Genomic DNA, 21699 nt, shown 5'->3' with positions numbered 1-21699 from the left:
TTAACAGCAGATTTGACATGGCTGAAGAATGAATTAGAGAACAGGAAAGCTGCTCAGAAGAAACGAACCAGAAAGAAGTATGGGAAGGCAAAAAGGTGGAAAATACAGAAGCTACGGAAGTTACAAGATCTGACATATTTCTAACTGCAGTTCCAGAAGGAAAGAAGAAAGAGAGACCAGAACAGAGGCAACATTCAAAAGATGGGTTGAGGGGACTTCCCTGGTCTGCCAATGCAGGGGACACGGGTTCGATCCCTGGTCCGGGAGGATCCCACATGCTGCGGAGCAACCCAGCCCGTGCGCCACAACTACTGAGCCTGAGCTCTAGAGCCCGCGAGCCACAACTACTGAAGCCCACGTGCCTAGAGCCCGTGCTCCACCACAAGAGAAGCCACCGCAGTGAGAAGCCCCCACACCGCAACGAAGAATAGCCCCCACTCACCACAACTAGAGAAAGCCCGTGCACAGCAATGAAGACCCAACGCAGCCAAAAATAAAATAAATAAATTTTTTTTAAAAGATGGGTTGAGAATATTCCAGAACGGATGGAAGATATTAATCTACAGATTTGAGAACTCAAATGGATCCCAACCAGAATAAATAAAAAGAAATCCATGTCTTGACCCAACATAGTGAAAATGTAGAAAATCAAAGACAAATAGAAAAATGGTAAAAGCATCCAGAGAAAAACAGGTAATAATGCTGGTTATTTACCTCTTGTCTCTCAGGTCTCAGCCCACCCTTCCGTAACCTTCTCTGTGATGTTGGGGCGAGGGTCTGAAAACCATATTTCCCAGGCCCCCTTGCCTGCTGACTTTCTGTTCCGTTAGGCCAATGGGAGGCACTAAAGGGAGATTAACAGGTGGGAGAAGGGGATTCCTTCCTGTAGCTTCGCTTCAGCAGCCCCAGCTCCCTGCAACGCTCCCAGCACCAGCCACACCAAACCCCCTCCCAGGTAACAGCCCAAGCCAGCAGGGCCCTTCTTATGGTCAGAGTCCCAGCTGCAGGTCCTCCTCCAAGCCCCTAGGTCCTGCTAACCCTGCCTCTTCCCTTTTATCCTCCCAGGCCAAGGGGTGGCAGCTGCTTCCTGTAATTACTAATATCTGGGTAAACTCAGCATCCTCTTTTGCTCTTGCAGCCCTCAAAAATCTGTGTAAACAATCCATCTTGTGTATTATATCCCCTTTGTTTGAAAAAACAAACATAGTTTATATTTTCCTGGGTGTACCCTAAGTGCTACAGAACTCTTCGAAGAAGCCACAGTGTGGTAGATAGCATTACTGTCCCCAATTACAGTCATCCCTCAGTATCCACAGGGGATTGGTTCTAAGATGCTCAAGTCCCTTATATAAAATGGTGTAGAATTTGCATATAACCTACACACATCCTCCCATATACTTTAAATCATCTTTAGATTACTTACAGTACTTAATACAATGTAAATGCTAAGTAAATAGTAGGCAGGCACAGAGCAAATTCAAGTTTTGCTTGTGGAAGTTCCTGGAGTTTTTTCCAAATATTTTTGATCTATGGTTGGTTGAATCCACAGATGCAAAACCCTTGGATATGGAAGGTCAACTGTATTTGTTACCAACCCCCATGGGAGGCTAGTATTTTTCCACCCTGCTGAAGTCAGGCATTGGCCAATAATGTGTGGATAAACGACATCTGCCACCACTTCTCAGCAAAAGCTTTACAAACCATCACATGATTTTGCCATGGTTCTTTTCCCTCTGCTAGGAGACTAGCATGTCCCAGGTAGCAGCTGCAGCCAACACTTGCAGGACATGGAAATGAAGCTAGAAACAAACCTCTGTTGTTGCAAACCAAGGAGATTCAGGGGCTGTTTGTTACTGCATCATACTCTAGCAAAACCTGACTGATTCACAATATTCGACTACATCTGGCTCCTCAACAGCAAAAATGGAAGCCAGCAAATGGTTGAACAATAGCTTCAATGTACTAAAAAGAAAACTAGTGCCAACTTAGAATTCTATACACCAAGACACTATCCTTTAAGAAGAAACATTAAATAAACACATTGTCATAAAAAACTGAGAGAGTATGCCACCAGGAGACTATTATACATTGAAGGAATTCTAAAGGCTGTTCTGCAGAGAGAAGGAAAATTATCTGAGATGGCAGATCATGGATGCAGGAAGGAATGAAGGACAAAAACCATGGTAAATACGTGGGTCAATCGAACTGAAGACTGGCTGAGTGAAAGAACAATAATAAAGTCTGTGGAGGGACTTCCCTGGTGGTCCAGTGGGTAAGACTCCATGCTCCCAATGCAGGGGGCCCGGGTTTGATCCCTGATCAGGGAACTAGATCCTGCATGCATGCCACAACTAAGAGTCCACAGGCTGCAACTAAGAAGTCTGCATGCCACAACTAAGACCCGGCGCAGCCAAAATAAATAAATATTAAAAAAAAAAAAAAAAAAAAAGCCTGCGGAGTTATACAGAGAACAGTAGCTCGGAAATCAAAGGGTAGTAACCGGAATTTAAGTGTTCTAAGGTCTTCGCAGTCACCAGTAAGGAGATACACTGATATCTTATAGCCCCTGATACGCACTGAGAAGGCACATATCTCTGTGGTACCCTTCCCCATGCTGCTCAGCCTCAGATAAACACAAGCTGAGGATATTCTACAACACACCTGGCCAGTGCTCTTCAAAAAGTGAGGTCACAAAAGATGAGTAAGGACTAAGGAAACGTCAGAGCCTGGAGGAGACTAAGAAGACACGACAACTAAATGCCTTGTGGGGTGCTGGGCTGGATCCTGAACCAGAAAGGGGGCATTAGTAGAAAAACTGGTTGAATGCAAATGAAGTCCACAATTTACAGTACCGAACCGCTGTTAACTTCTCAGTTGTCAACACTGTACTTGGTTATGTTTGACATTAACATGAGTGGAGGCTGAGTCAAGGGTATAAGCAAACTTCACTATTTTTGTAACTTTTCTCTAAGACCAAAACTATTTCAAAATTAAATCTAAAAACAAATCACCCAGAAACACTGACTGTTAACATTTCTGGTGTATTTTCTGCCTATCCCTTATCTTGCACGGGGCGATGTTCTACGCTCCACATAAGTAAGATCATGTCAGGCACGTGGTTTTATTCTAAACCAGGCTTTCGGAGATGTTACCATGTTTAAATCTTACAACAGGCATCATCACCCTCATTTTACAAATAAGGAAATTAAGGTCTAGAGCAGGTTAAAGGTCATACAGTTAATAAAGGCCCAGACTCAAGGTGAGTGCAGGTCCCCTGATGCTAAATTCCAGAATCGCACTAACTCAATTTTTGAAGAATAAGTTCATCCACTTGTTCACGTATGCATTCGACCATACCCCGCACCTGCTGGGGGGAGACAGTCTAGGAGACCATGATCCCACCATTAACCTGCTTCCATGCTAAAGGTTTTATACTGCAGCCCAGGGCCCCCAGCCACACAGCCTGCCTGGTGTGACTGGGTAGGACAAGGTGATGTGCCCCTGCAAGAAAGGACTCATTGTCCAGCTGCAAGGAGTGTGGCTGGATGACAGTGCCCAGCTAATTGCATATTCTGGGTCCATCTCAGCTTTCAGATGGAGGTCACACTCTTCTCTGGAAGCCAGCAAGGCGGTAGTATAAGGACCTCATACCTATTCGATCAGGGAGCCTCCAACAGGCAGTTAGATCTGGAGCCCCTCGCCGGGCACAGTTGTTGGGGTCTGTATCGGCTGGTGGTGCCCTCTGCCCAATCCTGCTCCCTTCCCTTTTCTTTCATAGATGTTCCCCCAATAAACTCTCCCTTTCCTAACTCCATCTCAGCATCTGCTGCCCAGGGGATGGACCTGCAACAAACTGTTCAGTAGATTTGCGGACCTTCCCACTGGCTCCTGTGGGTAAACTAACCCAGGGACAACGGGTGGGGTGGTCTTTGTCCCTGTCAGCCTGGTAAGCCCCCTGAGGCTAAAAGCTGTGTGCAGAGTAAGAGACTGGTCCAGGGCCCGACCTCCCTGATGTCCACACCACACGCACAATCCTGTGCCCATCCTGCCATCAAACCTACCAGGGGCATGGACCAACTCCTGCTTCGAGGACCTTGAGGACCAGATGAGGACCTGTGTGTGGCCGGGATGTCAGAGGAGGTGGAGCAGTGGGAGGGGGAACGGCTGCCTGAAGAGGTTTGGTCAGAGGGTGGGGTGGGGGCGTGCCAGGCAGGTGAGGGTGTATGCCAGCCTGTCTGGCTCTCCTGGGTAGGGCCAAATGAATGTTTGCATACAGGCCGCAGCCGTCACCAGTCTCTTAGTCTGAGTCGAGCCTCTGTGGGTTGGGGATGGAAGCCAGATAGGCAGGCTGTGTCAGGCATATCTACTCAGTGGGCTGAGGAAGGGGAACAAAGCAGGGGCCTGGGGAAACCTCTGCCTGGGCAGAAGACACAGGGGAGAGGGCTGATTTGCAGACTTCCAAGGTCTGTGGTGTTTCATGTATTAGGGCCCAGGGCAGGGCATGGATAAATGGAAGGGCAGATAAGGTGCCTGCTGGGTGGACACGTGAGTAAGGGGGTGCGTGGGTGGCAAAGTAGCTGAGATCCCCAAGACCACAACCTAACTGGTCAGGCCTGTGGCTCCCACCCACCGTGGGAAGCATTCCTGTCTTGGCACTGAAGCCTGCACTTCAGCACATCAGCAATCTTTTCCACACATGCAAGAGTCCTACAGGTGACCCCAAGGTCTTTCCTCCTGGCCCTCCCTTGAGGGCGAGAGGAATGAGCTTCCTTGTTCTCTCTCAGGAGAGCAGTGACCCTGGTGCTGGTGGAGGGCAAAGCAGAGACCACCAGGTGGCCCTATCTGGCAGACCCTGAGGAGTCTGAACCCTTCATACCTATGAAATCACCCGGCCTAAAATAAATGCATATTACAATTTAAAATGCTTGTCTACACTGAAATATTGATGGATGAAATATCATAATGTCTGGTTTTTGCTTTAAAATAACCTGGAGTGGACTTCCCTGGCGGTCCAATGGTTACGACTCCGTGCTTCCAATGTGGGGGGCGCAGGTTCAATCCCTGGTCAGAGAACTAAGATCCCACATGCTGAGCGGTGTCCCCAAAAATAAATAAAATAAAATAACCCAGAGTGGGGGAGGGGCTGGGGGCGTGGGGGAGGGTTTATATGGAGATGAATAAAATCAGATGATGGGGTGATGGATACCTGGAGGTCTTTTATTCTCTTCTCTTTACCTTTGTGCATGTTTGGAAATGTCCATAATTAAGCTTTAAAAGTAATCTAGGTAAAGTCTTTGTTAAAAAAAATTCTCTACTAATAGCACCCTTCAGTGAACACTGGAATATGAAAATCTAAGTTCACTTCAGTGTAGTTTTTTTCTTTTAAAAAAATTCTAATTGTGGTAAAATACACGTCACACAATTTACCATCTTAACTATCTTCAAGTGTGCAGTTCAGTATTAGGTACATTTATATTGGGCCACCGATCTCCACAACCCTTTCATCTTGCCATGGACTTCCCCAGACTTCTCTCAATCCTTCCCCCTCCCTCCCATACTTCCCCACTGCCTGCCACCCATAAATCACTATAACCAAGGGACTGGAGCCCAGGTCTCACAAGTTCCAGGGCAAGGTTCCCTGCTACCACCCTGGGTGGCAGCTGGGCCTGGGCCTGGCTGTGGGGCCAGTGGGCTGGCCAGGCAGCCTGGACTTCCGGGCAGCTTTCACACTGCAGTCCTGCTGGCTCCTGCAGATCTGAGCTCTCTGCCCCAGGGCAGGCACCTGAGCAAGTCCAGGCAGCTCTCAGCTTCCACCTCCACCTGTTGGCCTGAGGCCGCCCCAGGTCACCAGGGGAGGGTGGGCAGGGAGGGCAAGAGAGGAGAACTCAGGCTCCTCCCCAGCACGAGTGACTCAAGGAGGGGAGTCCAGGTCCCAGGAGTCCACTTTCAGCCCAGGGCGTGGGGTGCAGGCAGGTGAGCAGGGTCCTACTCCCTCCACCCCGACAGCCACAGTGCCCCGGTTGTGACACAGCTCTCGGGTTTAGAACAATCTTGGACCTGGCAGAAGCTACAGCGGGCACCAGGAGTTACCTGTTAGCCTGCTCTTGCCGTGGTCTGAAATCCTCAGTTGCTGCCTCTCCAGGAACGGCCAGCTCTCCTCCCTCCTCCCTTCACCCTCGGGCTAGGGCCTGGCCCCAGGGGACAAGAGAGGACAAAGGAGGGCAAGGAGTGAAGAGTGGGTGGGCGGGGGACACACAGCTGTGAAGCCCCTGTAAGTGCCAGTTCTTTCCCATGGGTTAAGCCATTTCATTTATGACCTGGTTCTGCCTGTTTACAAGTGAAGAAACTGAGGCTCAGAGAGGTCACCAGGAAGTTACAGACTCAGGATTAGAGCCAGGGCCGCCTTTCTTCATCCTCCTCCTCCTGGTTAGAAAGCAGTCATGAAGTGGCTTTTTTGCAGATGGTGGGTTGGAGCTGAGCATGGTCAACCGTCAGGTTTGGGGAGGCACTGGGGGACGTGGACTGGGGGCTCAGAACTCAGTCTCCTGGGGGTGACAGCCAGATGACCCACAAGTGCCGATGCACTGCATCAAGCGCTGCCCCAGTGACAGAGGATGGGGGAGTGGTTTTGCCTTGGCGGTGGGAGGAGGGGCCTTGGGCACAGTGGATGCCCTTAATGGATTTTCCCAACAACAAGCACTTACAGAGGAGGACACTGAGGCAGTCCCCAGCACAGAGGTCCGTGAGGCAGGGGCCAGAGCTGGGCCTGAAGGAGCTGTGGGACCAGTCCTGAAGATGGGACGCCACCTCTCAAGTAGAGGAGAGTGGAGACATCATGCATAGGCTGGAAAGTGCCCTCCAGGGCAGAGTGGGGAAAGGCCAAGAGCAGGCAGTAGGGAGCCCAGGCAGGCTGCTGCAAAAATCAAGGGGAAAGGTGATGAGGCCAGAGGTGGCAGCCTGAGAGAAGGGGAATATTCCAAGCCTCCATGGGTGGCTCCGGGGTTCTACAGTCTTGGCCACTCACAAGTAGCATGGATGCACATACTACCCAGCCCAGGGAAACAGACCCAAGACAACGTGAGTGCGTGCTGGGTGGGGGTTAACAGCCTTCCCAGCCACTTTAAGTCAGGCTCTGTGGCAAGCATTCTGACCTTCTGATCTACCTTCCCCATAAGGAGGAGAACGACAAACTGACATTTACAGACGCCTACTATCTGCCAGATACCGTGCTGCGCATGTGCTTCACAGATGATACTTCATTTAATCCTCCCAGCCAAATTATGATCTCCTTTTTGAGATGAGAAAACCAAGCTGCAGAGAAAGCAACGAAGTTGTCCAAGGCCAGCTGATTCAGGAAGTGGGCGCACCCAGGGAGCTTCTTTCCCTTCCCCGGCCCCAGGCCTTAAGTGCCTTGCCCCTTGACATGTGGGCAGTGTGGCTCCTGAGCCAGCTCCACAGGGTTGCCGAGTCAGGGGGCAGGTGGCCCAGGCAGAGGTACCTGCCCTGTGAGCCCAGGAAGGTGAGCAAAGTTCACTGCATACAACCCCCACCCCCACCCACTCTGGCCTCTCCCATGCTGTCCAGGCAAGCATGTAGAGGGGGACAGAGACCTAGTTCCTGCCCAGCCCACCTTCTTTTTTTGTTTTGTTTTGTTTTGTGTTTCACTGAGGCTGCTGGCATTTAGTTTTGCTGGCATTTATTATTTATTATTGTAACCACATCAACTCTGTGATACACGAATTTGACTAAATGCACTTGGTTGTTGTGTCTAAAAATGTGATAATTCAAGGAATGTACAGGAGAAAGAAGGTGGAAAAGCAAACACAATGAGTAGAATATTTTACAAAACTGAAAATGACACCAGTTAGGTTAAAATAAAGGAGAACATCCAATTAACATATATAATTTCACTTTTGTGCTATATTTAAAGGATATTTTCAACGTTCAAATTTAACTTGTTTTTGAAAAATAGCTTTACTGAAATATAATTCACATACCATTTAATTAATTCATTTAAAGTGTATAATTCAGTGATTTCTAGTTGAGAAATCACCTCAATCAATTTTAGAATATTTTCATCACCAAAAAAGAAATCTCATAACTATTAGCAGTAACTCCTCATTTCTCCCAAATCCCCAGTCCTAGGAAACCGTTAATTGACTTTCTGTCTCTATAGATTTGCCTATTCTAGACATTTTATATAAATGGAATCATATAATATGTGGTCTTTTGAGACCGGCCTCTTTCACTTAGCATAGCAGTTTCAAGGTTTATCCATGTTGTAATAGGTATCAGTACTTCACGCATTTTTACAGCCAAATAATATTTAGAGCTATAAATTTCCCCATAAGTACTGCTTTAGCTGCATCCAATAAACTTTTGGCATGTTGGATTGTCATTTTCATTCATCTCAATGTATTTTCTGATTCCCTTTGTGATTCTTCTTTGACTCGTTGATTATATAGAAGTGTATTGTTTAATCTTCACATATTTGTGAATTTCCCAAATTAATTTTGTTATTGATATCTAATTTAATTCTTTTGCCAGAGAACATAATTTATATGATTTCAATCCTTTTAAACTTACTGAGGTTTGTTGTATGGCCTAGCACATGGTCTATCCTGTAGAATATTCCATGTGCACTTGAGGAGAAGGTGCATTCTGCTGCTGTTGGATGGAGTGTTAGGTCTGCTTGGGTTATAGTGTTGTTCAAGTCAAGTTCAAGTCTTATATTTCCTTGTTGATCTTCTAACTAGTTGTTCTATCCACTACGGAAAGTGGGGTATTGAAATCTCCAACTATTGTGCAATTTTCTATTTCTTGGTTCAATTATATGCATTTTTGCTTCATGTAATTTGGGGCTATGTTGTCATTTTCTCTAATTAAATCAGTATCCTCAGATTTGCTAATATATCCTTGTCTAAATTTTTATGAGGTAGTTTTCAGGAAGCTTTATATTATAAGAGACACTGAGATAACTCTTTTTGAGAATCCATCCCTGCTGTTAAACAATAGTCAAAATTAGGTTGATTTGTCTTTTTTATAATACAAATATAACAGAAGCTTAGTTTATTACTTTGCAGAATGGATATACTATTACTAATATTAATTCTAATACATTTATAAGGAAAATATTTTAACTATTTTGCAGTTTCCAAAAACCATTAGACATTATAGAAATGAAGTATATTTGTCTATGAGCAACTGATATCTTAATTATTATTATTTTTTTAAAATTATTTTATTTTATTTTTGGCTGCATTGGGTCTTCATTGCTGTGTGCGGGCTTTCTCTAGTTGCAGGGAGCAGGGGGCTACTTTTCGTTGCGGTTCATGGGCTTCTCATTGCAGTGGCTTCTCTTGTTGTGGAGTACGGGCTCAGAAGTTGTGGCGCACGGGCTTAGTTACTCCGCAGCATGTGGGATCTTCCCGGACCAGGGCTCAAACCCATGTCCCCTGCATTGGCAGGTGGATTCTTAACCACTGCGCCACCAGGGAGCCCAGCCCACCTTCTTAAAGGCCTCAGAAAGGCAGATCAGAAGCTAAGGGCCAAGGGGACAGAGGTGAGAACAAGAGGCAGCCAGCGTGGAGGGAAGGAATATAGTTGAACTCCTAGGTGGCAAGAGTTTTAGCTTCCACACCCAGCTTTGCAGGAACTAGCTCTGAAATGTGTTTTGAATGAGCAAGTCATGTGTCTTCTCTAGACCCTAGTTTTTCCATCAGAGGCAGTTGGACTGAGGGCAACCAAGGGTTCACTGTCATGCTCTGTGGTTAACGCCCTAAGGTATTAAGCTTCTGAATATGCATAGGAAGGCATGAGGATGCATGGCCATGGAGGGGGAGGAGGAGGCACTTTCTGGATTAGAACTGAAGGCAGCTGGTCCCCTCAGCCTTGCACCTGGATGGGGACCATCCAGGTGACTGGGACAACCTCAAAGGGCTCCGAGAAGCCAGGCAGGAAGGAACTCTGCCAGGCCAGCTCCTCAACTTCTGGGAAGTGGTGGTGGGGTCCTCTTAGCAGTACAGAGCCCAGAGCCTGTGCAGGAGGTTGGGGACAGGTAGCCCAGTCCAGGCTGGAGGGGGCCACAGACCTGAGCTGTCTCTGTGAATGACAGCTCTGCTAGAGGGATGAAGCCAGGCTTCTCTCCACCCCTTACCCAGCCCACTGCGCTCTGCACCTTGATGCCCAGCAGCCAAGGGTCCACCAGCCTTCCACCTTTAGCTGCTGTCTCTGGTTGAAGCCAGTTTCTTGGTATTCCATTCAGCAGAGACACTCTTGCCCCTCTCCCCTCCCCACCCTGTCTTTTATATCTCTGGGCTCCAGAGTACTTTCTGATTTCCTTCCCTCCTGCTGGGATGTTCTAAGATATTGAACACGCTTCTCCTCCCACCTCCCTCTGGCAGCTTAGTGCTGGGAAAAAACATTGGGCTGGGGGTTGGGGGTGGGGGGTCAGAAGACCTTGGATAAGTCACTTATCATTGATCCCTTCCCTCTCCTCCTAACGGAATTTCTTGCCAAGACAAGTCAATTCTTTCAGACCATCTCATGAACGTCCTTCATCTCTTCCTCTCCTTACTGCCCCTGCCCTCCGTGGCCCTGTTTCTGTTCCCTGACACTCCTCTAATCCGGCCTCCCTGCCTCAACCACTTCACAGGGCCTGTGTACACGCCCCAAAGTCCGGCTTGGTCCTCACACTCCCCTCTCTTAACACCTCAGAGGCTCCCACTGTCTAGTTCAAGAGGTCTTCCTGGGTCTGCTCAAATGTGCCACCTGTGCTCCATCTCTCCCACTGACCTTTCCCATGCCAGGGCTCCAGGCTCACTAGCAAGCTTGCCTTTACCCAGCCATGTGCTGCTTTCTCCAGCCATAGGCTCTTGCTCCATCATTAGCACCCTCCTCCATGGAAATGGCTTTCATCCTTCAAGTGCCATCTCAAAAGCCACTTCCCCAGTGAGGCCTTCCCTCAGGTGCCCATAAAGGTGAAGCGTGTCCTTGCGCTGAAACTTCACCTGTAACCCTACCGGACTGGGGGCTCTGCAAGGGCTGACACCCAAAGTAGTTATTAATGAGTTTTCTTAATTAGACAAGTCCTCTGAAGTCTGGCACTTCTATTGTTAGGACATTGGTCAGGGCAGCATAGAAGACATGGGCTGCAAACTGGTGGCCTGTGGGCCAAGTCTGATTAATCGGTAATGATGTCTTTTTTTTTAATTGAGGTAAAATTCACATAACATAAAATTAAACTTTTGTTTTGGCTGCGCCAGGTCTTAGTTGCGGCACATGGGATCTTCGTTGCAGTCTGCAGAATTTTTAGTTGCGGGCATGGGGGATCTAGTTCCCTGACCAGGGATCGAACCTGGGCCCCCTGCATTGGGAGTGGTGAGTCTTAACCAATGGACCACCAGGGAAGTCCCCAAATTAACCATTTTTAAAGTGTAGAATTCAATGGCATTTAGTGCATTCACACTGTAGTGCAACCACCACCTCTATCTGGTTCCGAAACATTTTCCTCATCCCAAAAGGAAACCCCATACCCATTAAGCAGTCACTCCTCATTCCTCCCTCCCCACAGCCTCTGGCCCTAATCTGCCTTCTGCTGGATTTACCTGCTTCATGTAAGTGAAATCATACCACATGTACTCTTTAGTGTCTGGTTTCTTTCACTTAGCAAAACTGGCAGATCATCCATGTTGTAGCATGTATTAGGACTCCATTCCTTTTTATGGTTGAATAATATTCCATCTGTGGATACACCACATTTTGTGTATCCATTCATCTGTTGGTGAACACTTGGGTTGTTTTCACCTTTGGGCTATTGTGAATAGTCCTGCTACGAACATTCGTGGACAAGTGTCTGTTTGAGTCCCTGTTTTCAATTCTTTGGGGTATACCTAGGAGTGGAACTGCTGGGTCATACCTCACTATATGTTTATAACCTTTTGTGGGAAACGCGGTGTTTTGTTATTTGAATCTGAACGCCGTTAGGTGTCCATTTCTGTCTCGGTTTCCATCTTCTATTGCCCGTTTGACTCACATTATTTGCCTGGCCCCTGAAGGCATCTGAATTTGCTCCCCCTACAAGGCTTTGGCAGCAAAAAAAAAAAACCTTAGCGCCCAATTCAGTCGCTAACGAGCCCGAAACCTTGGGTAAATGTCTCCACACCTCTCGGACTACTGTTTTGCTCAGCCTCAAAAGGGAATAATACTGCTTACCTAAGAGGAGGCGGCGAGAATCAAGGAGGTGATGGACGGAACGCGCCTCTTCCGAAGCTGTCGGGTTCTGGAAACCGAGACGGGCGGGCGAGGCAGGAGGAGAGGAGACGGCGGCGGAGGAGCGGGACGGGCTGGGCGCCCTCTGGGAGCATCGGCCACGCTTCGGGCTGCGGACTGGCCCGGGTCCGAGCTGGCGCACACCGGGCGCCCGCGACGCAGAGCGCAACCAGCAGGGAGCTCAGGCGCCACCGCCGCGCGACATCTCGGCGGGCAGGCTTAAGCTGGAGCCGAGACCCCGGGCGGGGCTCAGGTTGGCACGCAGTGGGCGGGGGTGGCCCCTTTCCCCGCCCCCCACATCCGGGGGCCTGGGCCCGGCTGTGGGCCGGCCGCGCGCCAGTGAGTCAGGCCGGGTTTTCCCTCCGCCTCTGGGGCAGGCTAGGGAGCGCTGGCGAACGAATTGGCGTTCCTCCCTCGCCAATCCGGCTTCGGCGCCCGCCCGCCCGCGTTTTTCCGGCGCCTGCCGCCTGGCCGCTCCAGCCTGGTTCGCAGTCTCGGCTGGAGACGGCGCCCTGGAGGGAGGGTTCAAATCCGCGCAAGGGAGCTGCAGCGCGCGAGGGGTGCGGAGCGGAGCCGGCATGGTGAGTGGGGCGCGCAGCGGCCTGGGGCCGGACTCGGGGGGTGGGGCCGGCCGCCGAGGTCTAGCTAACCCGGCGACCTTGGCTAAGCCGGAGCCCTACGCCGGCCGAGGTTCACGTCTGAGAAGTGAGCGAGGGTGGCAAGGTGCGGTGTGCGCCCAGGTACCCCTTGCTTCCAGATACCGAAGCACCGAGGTGCGGGATCGGGGACTGTCCGCGAGCAGGGACGCTCTGCTGGGAGGGCGGGCGGCAGGTTACGCTGCAAACGCGCTTTTCTTGGAGCAGCTCCTGGGACCCCTGCACCACCGCTGGGGTGGGGCAGGTGCCCTTGGCGCTGGAGTCTGACTTCGGCTTCCGCGCCCCCAGCCTATCCGCTCGGGGCAAGCCTTAGAGAGGAGCCTGGAAGAGACATCCCCTTCCGCCCCTCAGGTAGCTGGAGGACCTCCCGCAGTTCTGGGGGAGCCCTGGCCTCGGCCACAGCCTTCCCTGGGGAAATTCCATGGAGATGCCAACCTCGTCTGCCCCTCCACCTTACCCACGAGACCCCTCTCCTGCCCTCTCCCGCCCCCTCCGGGATACCCCCTTCCTCCACTAACCCCCTACCCTGTACGAGCGGCAGCTGCCAGCCTGCTGCCAGGGGTCCCATGAATAGGGGACGCTCCCAGGTCTTGAGCACCATCCCAGTCTGGCCACAACCTTTGGCCAAAGTGAGGGCCCGCCTGGGGCCGGGGGGAAATCGGGGCCCTGACTGCGTCCAGAAAAAGGACTGGGACCTGTCATCTCCTACCCGGCAATCTCCCTGCCTCCACGAGCAGATCGGGGCTCTCCTTGCTTGCACCAGGGGCTCAGCCTGTCCCTCGGCCTCGGTGCTCCCTGCCCGGCCTAGGCAGGGAGAGAGGCCAGAGGCTATCCTGGGCCCGGTGATCGGCCTCCTCCCAGAGCCCTCCTAGGCAGGGCTTCTCTCTCTACCGGCTGGCTGTGTGTGGGTGTGTATGTGCGAGACTGAATGAATGCAGCCAGCCTGCTCCCGCCACCGCCTCTATAGAGCTAGCAGCTTCCAGGGCTCAGAGTCCAAATGCAGCCGTGCTTCCACTATTTCTTCCTGACCCAGGGGCAAGCAGGGGGGGATTCCAGGCTGAGGGGACTGGGATCCAAACCAACTTGGTTGCAGGTGCCCTTGCAAGTGGGGAGCTGAGCAGATATAATAATACACAGCAGTGTGTGCCCATGGAGGGCAGCTGGTAACCCCTGGCTGGGACAGCCTGGAGCAGAAGAGAGGGCCTTGCCTGGGGAGTTGGGATTGCTCGTCTTGTGGGATCTTAGGCAGCTCACCTCTTTCTGGGCCTCAGTTTCCCTAGCTGTAAGATGGGGTAAGGGTAACTACTGTCTTTCCCGCCTCCATGAGGCTGTCGTGGAGATGAGATGATGAAACAAAAGGGCTGATAAAAACTGTAGAGTGCTGTGCAACTGTAAGTGACCATATAGTGATACTAAGAATCACTCCTGCAGCATTTAGACGCTGGACTCTGCCTTTTCACAGGTCGAAGTGGGACTAGGGAATGCCAGCCTCTCCCATTCCCTCCTTGGGCCCCTCTTACTGACTGCCCCCTCTTTTGGAGCTGGGACATTCCAGTCCCATTCCTCAGGGGCAGCTGCAGTCATGCCCCTCAGCAAAGCTGATCCCACAGCAGGTGGTGGGACCCTCCCCTGGGGCCAGGGCTCAAGAGGGGCTAAAGGCATCCAAGGCCAGACTGGGAGCTTCCTACCCGAGTACTCTGGGTACACCCCAGAGGAGATGCACAGTGGGGTCAGGGCAGGCTTCTAAACGTGGGGAGCCTGTGTACTTTTTCCAGTGCAGCTGAACATGACCTTAGGCACATTATTTTACCTCCTGGGCCTCAGTTTTCTCTTCTGAAGTGGGGGATGACACTATTCCCTTCCCATGTGTGTTGTGAGCATGTGGTAGGCCCAGCATCAGGCTGACTCAACAAGGCACCCACTAAGGGACACTGGGATGCCTCCCTGAGTGTCCTCTCTTTTTCTGCTTCATGGCCAGGGTGGTCCCCCAGCCCTGTTCTCCTGTCTCCACCAAGGGTTGGTCCAAAGGAGATGCTCCCAGTGTCCAGGCTCTCCGTGTTTCTGGCTAATCTTGGAGCGGGTGGAGGGGGAGGTGGAAGCAGGAGTAAAGGGGCCCTGTTGGGGCCAACCAGGACCTGTGCAGAATAGGACCTATGTGGCCCAGCCGAAACCTTGCTGGCAGGGCAGTGGGGTGGTGGTGGTGAGGTTCAGCTTTGTGCAGAGCTCTGGGCCCCAGGCACGTAATGAGTTCTGGGCGGGGAAGCCCAGGCACTTGGAGGAGGAGGCCCTGTTGTTTGCTCTGGCGGTCCCAGTGGGGCTGCAAGGCACTTGCTGTCTCTCCCTCCCTCCTCCCCCGCCACATCCTCTCCTGCACAGCTGCCCTGGCCTGAGTGGACCAGTCCCTGGGCTTCCAAGCAGTGGGAAGGAATGTGTGTATTGGGAGTGTGGGGGAGGCAGGGGAGGTGGATGGTCTCCTTTAGGAAAAAGGACTGTCCCCAGACTGAAACCTGGGCAGGGTGGAGCCTCCCAAAAGCCAGGGGCCTTAGCCCCACTGGGGGAGCTAATAATATAGCCAGAGAAGTTATCTAGGAGGGGTGGAGGGTGGAGGGGAGAGGGTGGGGACCTTTGGGAAAGACAAAGGGAAGGGCTGTTTTTGCCCCTCCATCTAGCTCCATAGTTATTTCAAATTGCTCAACTCACTTGCGGAGAAAAGCCGGTCCCGTGTGTGCGCACGCACACACACACACATACACACTCCCCTACATCTAGCAGCCTTGGGGCTAGGGAAGACAGTATGTATTCGTGTGTTATGTGTGTGTCTGGAAGGTGATCAGTGCTGTGTGGATGACCTTGCGCGTGACTGTGTCTGCTGTTGGATCCTCTCTGTGTCCTCTAACGGAGGAACTTCTGTGCCGCTGGTGGCGCTGACTGGACTGCCGTATGTGTGTGGTGTATGTGCTGTTTTGGCCCATGGCTGCCTCTCCCCTGGACCTGAGACCCTTCGTGGGGATTATGGAGTGTCGGTTATTGCTCCCTGAGATAGGAAATGAGGCTCTGGCCAGAGGAACGTGAGGCACTGTGTGTTTGGGATAAAGTGGGCATATTTGGCACCACTGCCACCATCCCAGCCCCCATGCTGTCACCAGGCTTGCAGTTCACAAGCCCTTTCACCTCCCCATCTCTGTGTCTGTCACAGCAACCCTATAAGGATGGCAGGGCAGGTAGAGTCTTTCCCACTTTGGGGAAAGGTGGGGAAACTGAGGCATGGCGAAGGGAGGTGCCCCGTGGAGAGATGGTGTGAGAGTGGGCTGGAGACCAGATTCTCTGCTGTCTACCTCCCCAAGAAGCAGTGACAGGAGTTCAGTGGGCTCTCCGACACAGCGGTGTCTGTTGCTGGGTGGGCTTGTCATGGTGAGGGGGGTGTCAGATTGGGGGGCAAGATGCTTCAAGTCCAACTCTTGGGCCGTGGGTGCATCCTGGGTCCCCACTAGACATTTGGCAGTCATGGTACTAGAATCACAGACATGCTCACTCTGACCAGCTCTGTGACCTTTGGCAAGCCACTTCACCTTTCGGAGCCCCCAGTGCCCTTATCTAAAAAACCAGATAGTTAACCATGTGCCAGGACTCCGTGAGACCCCTACGCAGGGCCATGTCACTGTAGGTGCCCAGCACGTGTCATTCCTTACCTGGATGACTCCCTTAACCCTGTGTGGCTTGTGACACCCCCAAAGGGGTTGAGCTGTCTGGGGGCTGGTAGGGGATGGTTGGGAAGGTTGCTTTTGCCCGGCGTGAGATTGAGGGCCACAGGGTGTGGGGGCAGGGCCGTGCCCTTCCACCCCCCTCCCTCCTTCCCACTCCCTGTGAGCTTTGTGTTCTACAAACACAAAACCTGGAAATGGTTGAGGAAGATGGAACCTCCTAACCATTGTTTGGAGCGGGAGTCAGTGTCCCGGAAGCATGTTGGGTTGCGGGGCAGGGGTGCGGGGGTGGATGGGCAGCTGCACTGTGCCTGCTGGGTGTCTGTCCGTGAATGGGAACAGCCGGCTGGGAGGCAGAGAAGGTGGCATTCGTTCATTTGGCAAGTCCTCTCTGAGCACCTACTGTGTGCCAGGTGCTGGGCTGGACACAGGGGATCCAGCCGGGCACTAGGGACAGGCGCTGCCCTCCACAGTGTGGTCCCAGCACAGGTGGGAGACCTGGTCGCTCGGGAACTTGCTGGCGGCGTTCACGTGTCTACCAGCTAAGCTCAGCTTCAGCCAGCCTGTGTTGATCCTGGCTGTAGGCCAGGCCCTGGACTGGGCGTTTTGTCCTCTAATCTTAGCCAGTCCTCCTAGCATCCCTGAGTGATAAGAGTTGTCATGGCCATTGTCCAGATGAGGAAGCCAGGGCCCACACACTGATTGGTTCCACACATTGGGTCAGGATTTGGGGGCCCCGCTGCCTGGTGGTGGGCTTTGGAGGAGCAGCATATACAGGGGCTGGCAGGGGCTCTGGCTGCCCCTTCCCCTTGCCTCGCACCACTGCCCCAACATGGACACCTGTTCCGGAACTTGTGGCCATTGTTCCCACCATCCTTCTTCCCCTCGGGCCCTTCCTGTTTGTATCCCTCCTGCGGTAGCCCCCAACCCCACCCGTGCCAGGTGCTTCCCTTGGGAAAACTCTGACCCTCTACAGGAAGAGGGGTTGAATGGGGTTTTCCCCCTCCCAAGGGAAGAAGGAATGGAAATTCTGAGGCCACCGGCCCTGGTTCCCTGGTGCCCTCTGCCCACCCACCACATTGGGTGCCTGGCAGGAGAATGAACAAAGTTAGAGTCAGACAGCGATGGAGTCCTCAGCTGGCCCAGTCCTGGGAGGGGCCCCTATCCTGCTGCTTCAGGTCCTGGTCCCCCGTGACCCCAGTCACACACTGGCCCCTAGTTGGAGCTGGAGCACTAGACAGGTGGCCTTGGGACCTTTACTCCTTTCTCTAGGAATCCTGTCCTGGATTCTCTCTAGAACCCACATCTGCCACTCCTGGGTGGGCCAGGTGGGGAGCTGACACAGAGAGCAAGCACTGGTTTTAGGGCATCAGGGGAGTTGGGCAGAAAGCACCTACCTGCTCTGATGGAGCCTCCCGACCCCTAGAAGCAGCCGCCTGTGCCCTGGTGAAACTTCATGGCCACAGCCCCAGGCGCTGCTGGCATTGCCATGGGCAACGTGGGCAGCCTGTTGGAACGGCAGGACTTTTCCCCTGAAGAGCTACGGGCAGCACTCGCAGGGTCTCGGGCCTCCCGCCAGCCTGATGGGCTCTTCCGGAAAGGCGTGGGCCAGCGCGAGCTCTTCAGCTACCTGCACCTCCCCAAGAAGGACAGCAAGACCACCAAGAAGGCCCCTCGGAACGAGCCTGCCGACTACGCCACCCTCTACTACCAGGAACATCCTCGGGCTGGTGACTTCAGCAAGACCTCGCTGCCTGAGCGGGGTCGTTTTGACAAGGTGTGCCTCTGCTGTGCCCCTCCCTGCTGTGGTAGTGTGGGGATGGGGGCTTCCTTGGAGACCCTGATGCTGGGATGGGATGTGAAAGCCTTTTTTTTTTTTTTTAAATAACATGCGGAAATATTTTTTTTAATATTTAATTTATTTATTTGGTTTTGCTGGGTCTTAGTCGCGGCAAGCAGGCTCCTTAGTTGCGGCACATGGGCTCCTTAGTTATGGCAGGTGGCCTCCTTAGTTGCAGCATGTGAACTCTTAGTTGCAGCATGCATGTGGGATCTAGTTCCCTGACCAGGGATTGAACTGGGGCCCCTTGCATCGGAGCGCGGGGTCTAACCACCGCGCCACCAGGGAAGTCCCGTGAAAGTGTTGCTATGTGCTGGCTTGAGACTTGGTCACTGCCTCCTGGCGACATGTCCCCCATGTTCTCAAAGAGGATTCCCAGAGGCTGCGGGAGGGAGCATCGGAGGGAGAGCAGAGCAGTCAGCCCAGGGTCTCATTCCTGCCCTCTCTTCCTGGCAGTGCCACATTCGCCCATCAGTATTCAAGCCGGCAGTGGGCACCGGGAAAGGCTTTCTATCCATGCAGAGCCTGGCGGCCCACAAGGGTCAGAAGATGTGGCGCAGCAATGGCAGCCTGCACACGCTGGCCTGCCACCCGCCCCTGAGCCCGGGGCCCCGGGCCAGCCAGGCCCAGGCCCGTGCCCAGCTGCTGCAAGCCCTCAGCCTGGATGAGGGTGGCCCCGAGCCCGAGCCAAGTCTGTCCGACTCCTCCAGCAGAGGCAGCTTTGGCCGCGGTCCCAGCACCGGCCCCGGCCCCTTCTGCTCCTCCCTGGGCCACATTAACCACCTCGGGGGCTCCCTGGACCGGGCCTCACGGGGTGCCAAGGAGGCTGTGCTGAGCTGCCTGCCCGAACCACCCCCCCCCTACGAATTCTCCTGCCCCGCTGCCGAGGACACGGTGGCCGTGCTGCCCGACTCCTGTGAGGAGCTCAAGAGGGGCCTCAGTGATGAGGACGGCACCAACCCCTTCACGCAGGTGAGAGCAGCCCCTGCCTTGGGGGCTGGTCTGTCCCTTGGCATTGGAGTACAGGGCAGAGAGAGGGTCACCAGCCAGCTCTCCCACATGGCTCTGGGCACAAGAGAATAAGGAAGAGAGAGGTGATTTGGCTCCTCTCCCCAAGCCCCATGTGGTGGGGATGTCATGGCATTGGTGGTCCTTGCTGGGAGTTGGGTAGGAGGGAGACTCCCTGGGAGGGCCATGTGTTGAGGACACTTCACCTCTGGAGGACATCCTGGGTTAGGGCACATGTGTGGCCAGAGCATTGGACCCTGGACCCTGTGGTGTTGAGGCACAGGACGTTAGAAGCAGCTGGAGTGTTGGATCTGTGGGCCAGCCATGGGAGTGCAGGCAGTCGGTGTCTGGGGGGCAGGGCCGTGTGTGGATATCAGGGCATGGCAGGTGCCTCTTCCCCTTGACAGGTGCTGGAGGAGCGCCAGCGGCTGTGGCTGTCTGAGCTGAAGCGCCTATACGTGGAGCAGTTGCACGAGGTGACCCAGAAGGCCGAGCGTAGTGAGCGCAACCTCCAGCTACAGCTGTTCATGGCCCAGCAGGAGCAGAGGCGCCTACGCAAGGAGCTGCGGGCACAGCAGGGCCTGGGCTCAGAGGCCGATCCCAGTGCCCGACCAGAGGAAGAAGCCCGATGGGAGGTGAGAGACTAGGCATTCAGAAACTCCTGCCTTCATTACTGTCGTCCCATCCTCTGCCTGCCTTCCAACTGGTCCCCCCTTACCCTGCTTTGCTTGGCTCTTGCCCATCCCTGTCCCCCTTCAGGTGTGCCAGAAGACAGCAGAGATCAGCCTCCTGAAGCAGCAGCTGTGGGAGGCCCAGGCTGAGCTGGCACAGAAGCTTGCTGAGATCTTCAGCCTGAAGACGCAACTTAGGGGCAGCCGGGTGCAAGCCCAGGCCCAGGACGCAGAGCTGGCCCAGCTGCGAGAGGCTGTGCGGAGCCTGCAGGAGCAGGCCCCTCGGGAGGAGGCCCCAGGCAGCTGTGAGACCGATGACTGCAAGAGCAGGGGGCTGCTGGGGGAGGCAGGAGGCAGTGAGGCCGGAGATGGTGCCGAGCAGCTGCGGGCTGAGCTGCTGAAGGAGCGGCTCCGGGGCCAGGAGCAGGCGCTGCGCTTTGAGCAGGAGCGGCGGATATGGCAGGAGGAGAAGGAGCGGGTGCTGCGCTACCAGCGGGAGATCCAGGGGGGCTACATGGACATGTACCGCCGCAACCAGGCTCTGGAACAGGAGCTGCAGGCACTGCGGGAGCCCCTCGCGCCCTGGAGCCCTCGGCTTGAGTCCTCCAAGATCTGAGGCCAGCGGAGTGAGCTGACAGCAGAAGCACTGTCAGAAGATGGCTTGGACAAGCCCACTCTGAGACGGCCAGCTCCTTCCTTACATTGGTCTGGGGCAGAATCTGCTGAGACCAGCCAAAGATGGAGAGGCTCGCTGACAGGAGGGATCCAGTGGGGCTGTGGGCTGGATGGGGTGCCAGCAGCAGGAGCCAGGGCAAGGCTCTACTGGCGGAGGAATACCCAGGCAGAGCCCAGCCCTGCTCTCTGAAGTAGGTGTGGCCCAGGAAAGGAGGTTTGGGAATGAAGAGCCCTGTGATGCAAAAGGGCCAGTGTGAGGGAGGGAGGCTGGGGTGGGAACACTGGCCTCCCCAGAATAAAATCACATTTTCTACAAGGAGGCACCAGGTGATGATGTTGGGCCTGTCCCTGACCTGAGTCCAGAGGATCGTGGATGGTCAGGGTTAGGGCTGTTGTACCGGGCTGTCGCTCCACCATGTTCATGGTCAGTGGGGAGGGTATGCCTTGTGCCTCTGTGTGCAGCTGCTGGACATGCACGGTGGGGAGTGGAGGAATCCTTGCCCTGGAACCACAGAGTTCCTTAGCTGCCATGTGGGATGAAATTCCTTTCTTTAGCATCAGTGGGACTTTTCAGAAGGCAAGTCAGCCAAGGTATTGCTATAACGTGAAACGACGTCCTCTTTTTGGAAAGTCTGGGCCCCAGGTTCCCAGGCCCAGCTGGATGTGGGGCCGGCCTAAGACAGCTTCTGCTGGAGAACCTTAAGCCTCCAGGAGGGGCCCTGCCCCTCCCAGAACATACCTCCCACCTTTTTCTCTGGCTTGTGCACCCCTCCCTCCGTTGGGATGAGGGCCCTGGGGAGGTACAGGAGATGAGGCAGAGAAAGCTTGGTAAAGGGCCAGAACCACAGCAGGGAATGTGGACATTTCCCTGTAGGCAT

General features: G+C 53.5%; 1 protein-coding gene and 1 long non-coding RNA gene across 3 annotated transcripts in view; one reads left to right on the top strand and one right to left on the bottom strand.

The window, feature by feature from the left end:
* LOC309656762 overlaps positions 1–12529 on the bottom strand; it is a 45201-nt gene extending 32672 nt beyond the window's left edge. The window contains exon 1 of the long non-coding RNA XR_014261497.1: positions 12214–12529. This is a non-coding gene — a long non-coding RNA (uncharacterized lncRNA). The remainder of the gene's footprint in view (positions 1–12213) is intronic.
* A 174-nt stretch (positions 12530–12703) lies between these two features.
* Positions 12704–21140, top strand: N4BP3 (NEDD4 binding protein 3). 2 transcript variants are annotated; one of them, XM_082453535.1, is made up of 5 exons: positions 12704–12851; positions 18057–18404; positions 18924–19439; positions 19883–20110; positions 20235–21140. In XM_082453535.1, the coding sequence occupies exons 2-5, from the start codon at positions 18084–18086 to the stop codon at positions 20760–20762; spliced, it is 1593 nt and encodes a 530-aa protein (XP_082309661.1). In that variant the 5' UTR covers positions 12704–12851; positions 18057–18083; the 3' UTR covers positions 20763–21140. The 2 variants fall into 2 exon arrangements, with proteins under 2 accessions (XP_082309661.1, XP_082309660.1); XM_082453534.1 differs by having other exon boundaries at positions 12705–12851; positions 18054–18404.
* The last annotated feature ends 559 nt before the right edge of the window (positions 21141–21699 follow it).

The sequence above is a fragment of the Balaenoptera physalus genome, assembly GCF_965194825.1.
Source record: "Balaenoptera physalus genome assembly, chromosome: 3".
In the NCBI taxonomy this organism is placed as follows: Eukaryota; Metazoa; Chordata; class Mammalia; order Artiodactyla; family Balaenopteridae; genus Balaenoptera; species Balaenoptera physalus.
This window is presented reverse-complemented; position numbering and strand designations above follow the sequence as displayed.